Source organism: Etheostoma spectabile, chromosome 9, assembly GCF_008692095.1.
Source record: "Etheostoma spectabile isolate EspeVRDwgs_2016 chromosome 9, UIUC_Espe_1.0, whole genome shotgun sequence".
Taxonomy (NCBI): domain Eukaryota; kingdom Metazoa; phylum Chordata; class Actinopteri; order Perciformes; family Percidae; genus Etheostoma; species Etheostoma spectabile.
In genome coordinates, this window is record NC_045741.1 from 30,150,110 (window position 1) to 30,161,922 (window position 11,813).

The 11,813-nt window shown below is 41.8% G+C and overlaps 1 protein-coding gene across 2 annotated transcripts in view; it reads left to right on the forward strand.

Annotated features, from left to right (window-relative positions):
• The first annotated feature begins 1,776 nt into the window (after window positions 1-1,776).
• si:dkey-86e18.1 (uncharacterized) overlaps window positions 1,777-11,813 on the forward strand; it is a 14,727-nt gene continuing 4,690 nt past the window's right edge. For both annotated transcript variants that reach the window (XR_004333376.1, XM_032525336.1), the window contains exon 1: window positions 1,777-1,963. Coding sequence is in view for 1 of the 2 variants with exons in the window: in XM_032525336.1 (XP_032381227.1) it covers window positions 1,897-1,963 (67 nt within the window). In the remaining variant the exon portion in view is untranslated. The remainder of the gene's footprint in view (window positions 1,964-11,813) is intronic.

Sequence of the window (11,813 nt, forward strand, 5' to 3'; positions counted from 1 at the left end):
GTGTCCTATGATGTGAAAAAAGTTTGGGAACCACCGAACTAATAACGTATGCTGCGAGCAGTATATAAATAATACACGGATCAAACACATTAATGACATCAGTAATTATAATCTATATGATTCTGAAATAGGCATTCTGCAATAACATTACTTTGGTCTCTAAGATATTTTGATTCTGCGTTTTGGTACTCATACGTTAAGTACGATTTTGAATGCCACAAGTCTGGTAACAGTGTTTCCCCCCCCCCGCCCCCCCCCCCCCGCCCCCCACAATATGATTACTACTTTCTAATGGTAATACTTCTTCCAACAGCCAATAAGCAAATGGGAAGAAGTACATGTTTCTAAATCAAAAGGGTTATGTATCATGTGACGATGTCTTCTGTCTTTTTCCTGTTTACTCTCTTGCAAATGTATCCTGTAAGCATGACCTTGAAATTAAAAGTTGTGCTCAGACAGTTCATGCAGAGCTCAGGCAAACGTAGCATAAAAAATAAAGCTGGCTCACAGCAACCATTTTTCTCATGAATCTTAGAAATGCTCTTTTTTTTTGGAAAAAATAAGCATTAAGGGTGATTTTGTCTTGGTTTTTCATTATATCTTTAAAGGAAATACGCAACAGTTTGTTTGAGGCTTATCACGTCTCCCCTAGCTGTTAGATCGGGGACAAGAAAATGTCCTAGGCAGAGAGATTTGGGCCTATATTTGGTGGAAGCACAGCACAAAGCACTTGCACATGGCGCCGAGATATCACAGTAAAATATATTATTTATGAAAAGTTTAACATTAAAAAAAGCCAGGTCTTGCAATCATCAGGACGTGTCGCTTTAAGATTTAACGAAGCGCATAAGAAACCACCAACTGTCATCCCATTCTGACTCAAGAGTACGTGCATAACCTTTTTTCCACTAAAGCTCAGCCCACTTGACACCAGCGAGAAGCGCTCAGAGAAAAAAACAGAAACGCAGTTTCTTGATAGTAAATTAGAAAACAAACGGATATAACTGTGATTGAAAATAGTGTATGAGCCAATTAGTGTCACCTAGTATAAAATAGGACCAAATCTTTGGTTCCTTGGGTGCAACCGCGACAGCACATGCGTCCAGTTTGTACCCACACACACACACACACACACACACACACACACACACACACACACACACAACACACACACACACACACAACACACACAAACACCACACAAACACACAACACACGCAGTAATGTCTGGACTATTAACTTATATCTATGGAATTAAAGAGAAACAATAGGGTTCATTGCAAAAATATAACTTGGACTTTCAATTGACGATGAGATGGATCTTGACTGTCTCCATGGTGTGGGCCAAATTCTCTGGGCGAGCAACGCAGAGAAGGGAGGTAACCTTGCTCCTTACTGACCTCACAAATAAAAGAGACTTCAGATACAGTATTAGGGACCACTAAGGGTTAAAAGCATCCGAAGTGCACCACGTCATGGGACCTTTAAAGTATGGGGTTTATCTTTCCGAAAAGCAAATCTGTGACTTCAATGTAATAATAACAGGCATTTGTTCCATCAGCACCTTTAAAGTGAATCTTTGATTTCATTTTCATTTTAATAATTGCTTTAGGTACTTCATAGATACAAACCAGAGGAACATAAACACTTGGTTATGAGTTGCACATATAGCCTGCATATTATAATATTATTCATGAACATATTATCTATAAGTCTTATATTAGGCTACTGTTTTTTTTTACAGTCTATGGTTGTACAGGTAAGTGCACGTGTGATGACGTTGGGAGTTGCTCTTGCGGTATGTTAGCATCACATGACTGCTACCATGGGTCACGTGACATTGTTTTGGATTAGCCGTTGTTTGCCGCAGACTCTGGAGTAGTAGTAACGTTTGAAATGGCAAGAAACGAAGAGAAACAACAAGGGAAATTGAACAGACTATGGCTTCAGAAAGAGAGAGAGGGTAAGCACAAGCAGCTAGTAGCAATAACATCCATTTTCATTTATAGTTGGCCGATAAAAACACCTTGCTGCACGGACGGCTAATGCTAGCTTTAACTGATCGCTAGCTAACCGACAATGATGCTAACTCACAAATTAACTCCAACTGGTTAAAATGAAACAACGAACTTAACTAAGGTGCTGCATGTAGGGAGTACTCCTTAGAACTAGTACTCACATCATTACAGTGCTACATTGCCTGCTAACAGCTAACGTTAGCATTCACCATGTTGCTCAGAGTAAACTGAGCTCCTTAAAAGGTCCCATGACATGGTGCTCTTTGGATGCTTTCTAATCACCTTATGGTCCCCTAATACTGTATCTGGAGTCTCTTTTATATAGACCTTAGTGGTCCCCTAATACTGTATCTGAAGTCCTTTATAGACCTTAGTGGTCCCTAATCCTGTATCTGGATCTCTTTTATATAGACCTTAGTGGTCCCCTAATACTGTATCGAAGTCTCTTTTATATAGACCTTAGTGGTCCCTAATACTGTATCTGCAGTCTCTTTTATATATACCTTATGGCCCTAATACTGTATCTGAGTCTCTTTTATATAACCTTGTGGTCCCTATACTGTATCTGAAGTCTCTTTATATAGACTTAGTGGTCCCCAAACTGTATCTGAAGTCTCTTATATAACCTTAGTGTCCCCTAATATTGTATCTGAATGCTCTTTTATAGACCTTAGTGGTCCCCAATACTGTATCTGAAGTCTCTTTTATTAGACCTTAGTGGTCCCCTAAACTGTACTGAAGTCTTTTTATATAGACTTAGTGGTCCCCTAATACTGTATCTGAATCTCTTTTATATTAAAGAAAACCTTAGTGGTCCCTAATACTGTATCTGAAGTCTCTTTTATAGAGGCTAGTTTGTCCCCTAATATAGCTGAAGTCAAATTAAGTGCCCGTATGTATGAAAACATCACTTATGCTGGATTTGGGGTGTTATTTTGAGTCCTGTGATTCCACTACATCAAACTTGAAAAAATTCACCCATGTGCTGTTTGAGTAAGATACGGTTTCTAAATGTCCTCTGTCTTAAGTCTCCGGGTGAGCTGTTCAAATCTGCACGACTTTTCTACGTCACTAATTAGAGTTAGATTAGATAATACTTTATCCCCACAGTGGGAAATACCCTTGTACAGCGCAGCAGTTTCCTACAGTAAAAAAACAGAAACTCACAAACAATGGGCAAACAAAAGGATTGAATGAATGTAAGTGCATTAAATAAATTTATTGTAAAGTGCGGTTGCCATAGTACAAAAAAAAAATTGCAGTGTAAGTAAGTAAGTTGCCATTAAAATTGAATGATATGTAATTAATATTATAGCAAAGTAAGTAACCATATATGAAATGGAACGTACCATAAATATTAAAAGTAAGTTCTTGTAAAGGAAAATTAAACAGATAACTAGCCGAGACGAGGGGGAACCGTAGCACACTGCTAGCGTAGCATGCTAGCTCATTCTCAATGGCAAATCCCAGCTACAACACACCACAGTAAGAAACAGAGCATATATGGGTGCTTTAATGTTAAAAAAAAACTCAAAAAGTGACATTTTCAGTGCCATGGGACCTTAAGGTTATCTTTCATATATCATTTACAGAGGGACGCCTCAAAGATGTCCACGAGCGAGACCCAAGCTGTAATAAGTATTAATATATAATACTAATAATAATAATATAATAACACTTCACCTTAACTCATTTATTTGGACTAGTTTGTTTTAGCCACTCTTTTATTGGCAGTCTACTCTTAATCAACTTCCTCTGTAAAAAGTGGATCCGGCATCAAAAGGAAATAGAGTATTATTTGCAAGTAATGGATTGTTAGTAGTGTGTCACCTTCTAATGACTCTGAATTCCCTCTGTAAAGATGATTATCAGTATTGTCTTTTCCCTTTCAGCACTCCGCTGTCTCATTACCCAGAGAGGAAGATAGCCGAGTTCCCTGCACATCGAGGCTTTAGAAAACGTACAAACGCTTCATTGCCAAACTACGAGTTCTGGACCCCACCTGCAAACATAAGCCATGGACTCTCGAGCATACTGCAACGAAGAGCGAGACACAGGACTCTCCAAGAGTCGTCAGTGTAGCAAAGCATGTTTTCTAATAGCTAACACCTCTAAAGTATATATTCATCATCTTGTTTTGACTCTTTTAAAGAATATTAGTAGTAATATGTTACCGGAACAAACAGGTGAAAGCACATTGCAATTGGCTGGGGCAGATCCATGTTTGGCATGGTTGAAAGCTAAACAGAGAGGTAGAAATAAATGCATTGGTGAGAAAGAGGGGGGGGGGGGGGGGGGGGGGGGGGGGGGGGGGGGGGGGGGGGAGGATACATGCAAGAAATCGTCAGAGTTCGGACACCCCTGGACCTCTGTTCGAGGCATAAGCCTCAAAGTATACATTATATGTAGTATGTATAACTTTTAGACTCTGAATACACATCAGCCTGCACATAGTCATTTTTCTATCCCCATAGCAAATTCAATTGTGCAATAATGTTTACTATATATATAACACACACACACACACACACACACACACACACACACACACACACACACACACACACACACACACACACACCCACACACACAACACACACACGTACGCCAAAGGTTTGAACACCCTTCTCATTACATACTTTTCTTTATTTTCATGACTATTTACATTGTAGATGAGAAGGTGGTTCCAAACTCTTGGCCTTGTACTGTATGTGTGTGTGTGTGTGTATATATATATATATATATGGCTCTATGTATAATCTACAGGGATTTTTAAAATGGTTATTTAATAAGCAATTGTTGCATTTCAGCGTATACTGAAAGCACAAAAGAGGCAGTACTGTGACACAGTAATACTGTATTGTGGTATTTTTGCATATTTTAGATATAGATACTTTTGATCACGCTGCTGATTATTTTTGGGAATGCCAAGTTTAAAAAAATATAATCAAAAGCCCTCTCTGACAGACAAAAAAATATATAAAATTGCTATAACAAGTCTAATACACTTGTTTCTGATTGAATTTATTTTGGGTGAACTATTCCTTCAAGACACCAGGAGATCACCTCAGGCCTTGATCTATCTTCACTTTCATTTCCAGTTAAGAACCCTCGGACCTGCGAGTCATATGATGGTAGCAGTCAGTTGAGTGAGGTGAGACGACTTGGCGCAGTAGGACAGGATGTCACACAACCTCAGCCCCTGAGAGACGTCAGCGACCAGCCTGTCCCACCCCTGTCCCCACCAAGCCAAACTCCGAACCTCAGGGGCCGTCTGTGCTGACCAGGACCAGCCCCTCTCCTTCGACCCTACAAGGCTGCGGTGCACTGCTGCGTTCAGAGGAGCGTCATTTCAGCGAGCTCCTCTAAACACAGAGCCTAGCCGAGTGCTGCAGTCTGGCCTGCCAAACCTCGTCAACGCTTCGTTTAAGCAAACATTTCAACCCAGAGCAGAACGCACAGAATGATAGCGGTGCAACCACGGATCTGTTGTTGGACAGAAAAGTGCCGTCCGAGACTTTAAGTCAGACTGTGAAGCAGAAAAAGGATACCTGGGAAATCCTCCATACCTGGACAACACAGGAGAGGACGGTCATGTACTGGGACTAGATTGTTCGCTCTTCTGATGAAGAGTGCACACTAATGATCATGACATTTTACATGAAGAATTTATGGAACATCTTGATGCTCTGTTCATTCAAAAGCTCCTTTGGTGGCTCATATGCCAAAAAATCTAGATGTTGTGATGGTTGTAGCTAAATGAATTGAAAATGACTAGGACTACTCACGCCGATACCTAGACATGTCATTGGTAAACAGACATCTGAATATTAAGCCCCGCTCACAGCACTGCTGCGTAAGGAAAAGGTATGTTTGCTGACGAGTAATGTCATTCATTTCAGCATTCTCTGTAATTGTCAGGTATCTGAATATAGGTTATCAGTCATCATGACCACAAGCATCTCCATATGCAACAGAAAGCAGAACGGCTGTGAGAAACCGACGTAATAGACAGATACTTGCTGACTCAGTGATTCTTTTAGTCTCATTGCCTGATATACTAACTGGAGAACAGTACTGAGCACGACTTTTCGACCCCCACAACGCCACCCTCCATATAACCCACTCTGCAGATGCTGCGAGGACCGCATGACACTCTGGGAACAGGCACAGCAGCTGAGGAAGTGCAGACACCCTGCACAGTTTATGGTTTAGTTTGACGTGGTTACCCTTTTAGTTGGAGCTCTGTATGCACCCTGCAGCGGGTTTCCCTTTGTCTCTGCAGGAGCGGAGAAAGGAATAAAGGACCGTGACAGGGCAGAGGCCTCCAGCTTCCTGTGCGTGTACCAAATACACACAAAACAAAGACTAAGTTAGACAATCAGCATATCAGACTGGCTTAGCTTACAATTGATGCAACTTATACAAGCAGTTTTAACAAAGTGTTATATAAGTGTAGGCCCCCTCTTGCACTGCAGTAGGTCTGCTCACTATAATAATCAAATTAACAGTAAATAACTTATTTTTTTAATTTTTTAATGACTTTGATCTCATTTATTTTAACGAGCCGACTCATCAGAAACGCTACTGCTTTCTTCTGTGAGTGAAACATAGACTGTTAACTGTAAAATAGGTTATAAAGCGCTGCAATGCCCCCCCGCCCTTCTCTTCATTGAGGCCTATATGGTTACGGGCTTGTGGTGATGCGCAATGTGTATAGTGCCAAAAAAAATCTATGTTGGTACACCCATTGTTGTTTTTTTGTCACGGTTCAGGTGTCAATAAGCATTACACTTTGTGAAAAAAATATTGTGATATCAATTCTACTAAAAAATCGTGATTAATATTTCCCCCCCCCCGAGGTGCAGGCCTAACTGCAAGGCTACTAATGCTGGCATAAATCCATCTATGAAGTCAAAACGGATTCTTAAAATCACCAAAGCCACCGTTAACGGTTGCAACCACAATGAAGGAGCAGTGTGACGTTCTGCATCCTAAGTACCAAACCTATAAAGTGGCAGAAAGACCACAATGGTATTAACTCCTCACCGAGCAGAGAGAAAGGGCTGTGTGCGTAACTTTCCTGTAAGTTCATCTCTGAGTGTATTGCTTGGGGTTAATTCTCACCCTCAGTGAAGTATCGCTTTCTCTCGCTACCAGCTTCTCACATGCAGAAAGCCAATGCAGAGACATATGGCCTTTTCATGTGGCGCAGCATCTTCCCACCAATAATACGTCTTGTTCTACTGAAACTGCTGTATCACTGTTTAACGTACACACAGTGCTCAAAAGACTGCTAAACTTTAATAATATTAATACTAATGCACTTTTAAACGCGTTGAATACCAAAGATAATAGCATGACGTGGTTTAGATGTGAAAAAGTCAGGTACGGCCCTGGGAAAAAAGGAATCCCCACCATGTGTTAGTATTGGGTTACGTTAGGACCGAAGGACTCAAACACTTGCTCCCAAATCAAAAGGATTCGTTGGAGCTGAGAGGGGAAGTGGGAAGCGACGCCAGGGATAGGGATGCAGAGCGGGGAGCTTGGAGTCTCGAGAGGGAGGATATCCAGGGGAAGCGGGTGGAGACCAGGAGCAAGGAGCCAGGAGCAAGGGCCGAGGGGAAGAGACTGGAGGCTGAGCTGAGCCTGAGACAGAGACAGGCTGAACAGGTCCAAGGGAGGGGGACCAAGAGAGAAGCCAGCTGACCGGAAGACGGGAAACAGGACTGGAGGTGATGAACTGCGGGGGGGGGGGGTAGACAAAAAAGTAAGTCAAGTGCATCTGACAGGGAGTGGGGGATCTTTGCAAATCGTAGGACTACAGGCTGCAGGTTTGGACAGTTATCTGCTAATGAGTTCTACTCTACAAACCACGCCCCCCCCCCCCCCCACCCTTCTTTTTCTTCTGCACTGTTTCTATTTTATATTCTTGTTGACACTGTTAGGGATTGCTTCAATCTTGTTTGCACTTTTGGCATTGCACATGTGTGTAATGACAATAAAGGCTTTCTATTTTTCTTGTTCAGCAAATATGACAGAAAGTTTTGCTGCACCTTAACACAATATAGTGTCTGGTTTTTTAATATTTAGTGATGGCTAATGACTTTTTGTTGAGTTTCCTGTAGCGAAATATTACGACGAAAAGCCAGTGTACATAGCGCCGCTACGTTGTTTATTTTAATATCCAAATGCTCCAAAATCAAAAGTCCAAGTTCTTGGGTACCCAGGAAACCAAGTGTGAAGTAGATTGGATGAACGGTTCATGAGAGATTTCAAAGACGACATCAGAGCATATATACATACACTCATACATACACACGCACGCTTATAAGATAGAGATGTTACCCTAGACAAAAGACCTTTTGCATTGAATATAAAATGCTGGGCAGGCAACTGGTCCTGCTGCTCAATCTTTCCTTCGTGGATTTGTGAAAAAAACTATGTCTTTCTGATGAGACTTGATGGTGGTAGTGAGGTGGGGGTCAACTGAAACCTCTAGCTTCCTGGCTTCAGACTGGCTAACTTTTCTTCACGCAAAGTGCAAAGACAAGAACAGGAAGCAATTAAACCCAAACTGTTTGATAAAGTACTAAAGAAATATCAAGCAGCAATACAGACCAGAGGGGAGTAAATGGACGGTTTGATAGCTTGGTAAGTTTAATGAGAAGTCATTGCACTTGCTTCATTCCTTGGTACGTGTAGGAGGGTTTGTGGGTGGTGAATGCCTTGACAGCTGAAGCTTGATTTTTTTTTTTTTTTGAAGACCGATGTCTCATCAAAAGTACGCACCTCTTTTGTGCAGAGGCAAGATACCAATTGTCTCGCCACAGGACCTGCACCAGAGCCATGACCAGAGCTATCCGTCCCACAGGTGTTCCTTGTGGATGGAGGCGGAGGTCCCAGCACTCTGCCCAGTCGCCCAGTCTTTACCCTGCGGTCATTCCCGCCTGCCCAGGAGGGCGCGGAGCCGCGAGAAGAGGCCGGGCTGCATGGGAGCAGCCCCTGTCTGCCCTGGTCGTGCTGTTTCTTTTCCGCTCGTGTTCGCACCCTGGCTTCGCACTCCCTACCAGATAACCACATGCAAGAAGAACTGAAAGAGTTGAGAACGGTAAGGGGCCGCAAGATGTGATGGATGTGAAGTAAACACTGAGAGAGAAAAATAAGAAAGAGAGTGACCTTTCACTGTATTAATATTGTATGATGACTAACAGCAGTGTGTGGAAATAATAGTTTGAGGTTGTCGAATGTGACTGCAAAGTCAGCAATTGGGCAATTGTCAGAAAATATTGTCAATATTATTAGATTGTGAGAATATTGCTTCTTGTGCTGTTTTAATGGGAGCAAACGCAAATAAAAAGGTGTGACTTCTCTCACCTTAGCATAGAAGGGGGTGATGGAGAGGTGGAAGGTGGGAGAGTGGAACACATCTGGAAAGTTAACACTGCAAAGTTGAATAATGAATTCACTCACCGGCATCATTTGAAGAGTAATGCATGTAAGCTCTGCGTTGACATTTAAAAAGTGCAACCCATGGATGTATCGTGTACCTGTGTCACCGGTCCGCTGACAGGATTTCCTCTCGCTCTGGCTTCAGCTCTGAGAGGGCTTCTAGAAGAAAGCACCGTGTGTCTGTGTGATGTGGTCTTGACATTTCTCGTTTCTCTTTGTCTCGCTGTGAAGTTCAACCCGTGACTGATTTAATGCACCTCAGAGCAAATGGTAAATATAACACCCTCACCACATGTGAATTATACCCAACCAGAGTGAAAAGTGCGAATAAGGGGGAAAAAAGGGGTGATGGACTCTAATCTGATGTTGTTTAGGTCATAAACCCAGTTCAATGAAAAAGACAGGACAACAGACCTAGCACATGTGATAGGTAAGATATTATAAAAATGTAACCAATACTCTTGATTATCTATCCTAAATAAGACTGAAAGAAGTATATAATCCTTCTCTTCTGTTGGCAGGGCGGATTGAAAAAGACTACTTCCCTAAGACTTTGCGATGGGAGTCCAGGCAGGCGGGCGTTCGTATCCGGGGCGGTGTCTACAGGTTCGAAGATGGCGCCCTGCAAGTCAACGAGACTGGACTCTACCACATTTACTCACGGGTGGCGTTGATCTTTAAGGACTGCTCGTCCTCCTTCGTTCACTCGGTGTTCGTGAGGCGAGCAGGGCGCCCCTCGCCCTGACCCTGATGGAGGCCCACAGAGCGGGGCCCTCTCGCAGCAGCAGGCCGCTCTGGACCACAGACATTACCTCGGCTCCGCCCTGCAGCTGCAGAAATCCGACAGAGTTTTTGTGAATGTATCGCACCCTAATTATCTGAGTCACGATATTATGCCATTTCTTTGGTCTCTACAAGATCTGAAGGCTTAGTGGAACGTTTTACTCCACTGGAAGAATGGAAACCCGAATGTCTCTGAATCTTACTCATCACTTTGATGTGATGTGATCGCTGTGGTAGCATATAATCTAACTGAACTGAATAGCATATATGAAATGGTTTGGCAATGTTGAAACACAAGGGGGGTATGTACATTGTGTTTTTGCCAGCTTCAAAATTGGTTCCACACATGTGCCTTTTTTTAAAATATAAATGTAGAGTCAGTTAACACTAACGCGCTGATTTATGGTAGCATATTCAAATATTTGTTTAGTGTGGATCTGACATGGGTGGTGTCAAAATATGTATATAATGGTTGTTTGGAAGTTATAATATATAATTTAAGTTGATTTTCCTTCGTTGAATAGAGCAATGCTTTAATAAATGAAATAAAAATAAAAAAAGGGAATTATGTGTTGTCTGCCATCTATGAACACCCACATGAGTTTATTTCATAATCATGACCACTGGAAAGTATGTAGATAAGACACCAACTCGGATGTGGTCTGCTCCTGATAATGAACATTCCATATGTTCCACTGAGGTGGAGCAGACGTCTGCAGTTAAACACTCCAAAACTAGCAAATGTGGGAAGAAATACTTCTGGTTTTGAAAGCTGTAGGCTGACATGAGCTTACAACAGACCACTGTACAGTGCACTGCAACATTGCAATGCCTTTTTTTTTTTTTTTTTTTTTGCAGTGTTAACACCTCATTGCTCGGTTCTTCAGTACACCAAAACATTCAGTCAGCGCAGTCTGGGCACAGAAGGGGGACCGAACAGTGGCAGTTTTGACGCGCGTTTCCTTCCTGTGTGAATATCACGAGGGTCTCGCTTCTACACAGATCGACGTTTCTGAGTTTTTTTTTTTGCTTCCTTTTAACCATGTGACTAACTTTAAACCTTGTTAATTACTGTCTCCAGAGCTGGTGTGCCTCAAATAAGAGCCAAACAATCCTCTTTAAAGTGAAACAACGTTCTATGTTTCTGACATTTTGGGCTAAAACCCCAAATGACTCAGATCTCAGTGGTTACTGATCACAGCAAAGCAGAACTTGACTTTTTGTACTGGTTTCGATCAGCATGTTGGTAGTTGATTCAGAGGTATTGCTTATTCATTCATGTTTCTTGTTTCTGGGGACCTCCAGTCAGACTTACTCACACAAGTACCTTTACTCAAGTACTGTACTTTTAAATTGTAGGTACTTGTATTTCTATTTATGCTATTACTTTATAATCCTACTCCACTACAGTACATCTCAGATCAAATAGTGTACTCTTTACTTCTTTACTTAGGTTTCCTTGGGTCAAATTTGACCCGTTATAGTATTTTTTTTTTTTGTTGGCACAAAACATGGGCCTTCGCAATAAGGGCTGAAAATGTCAACATAAAATATCAAAAA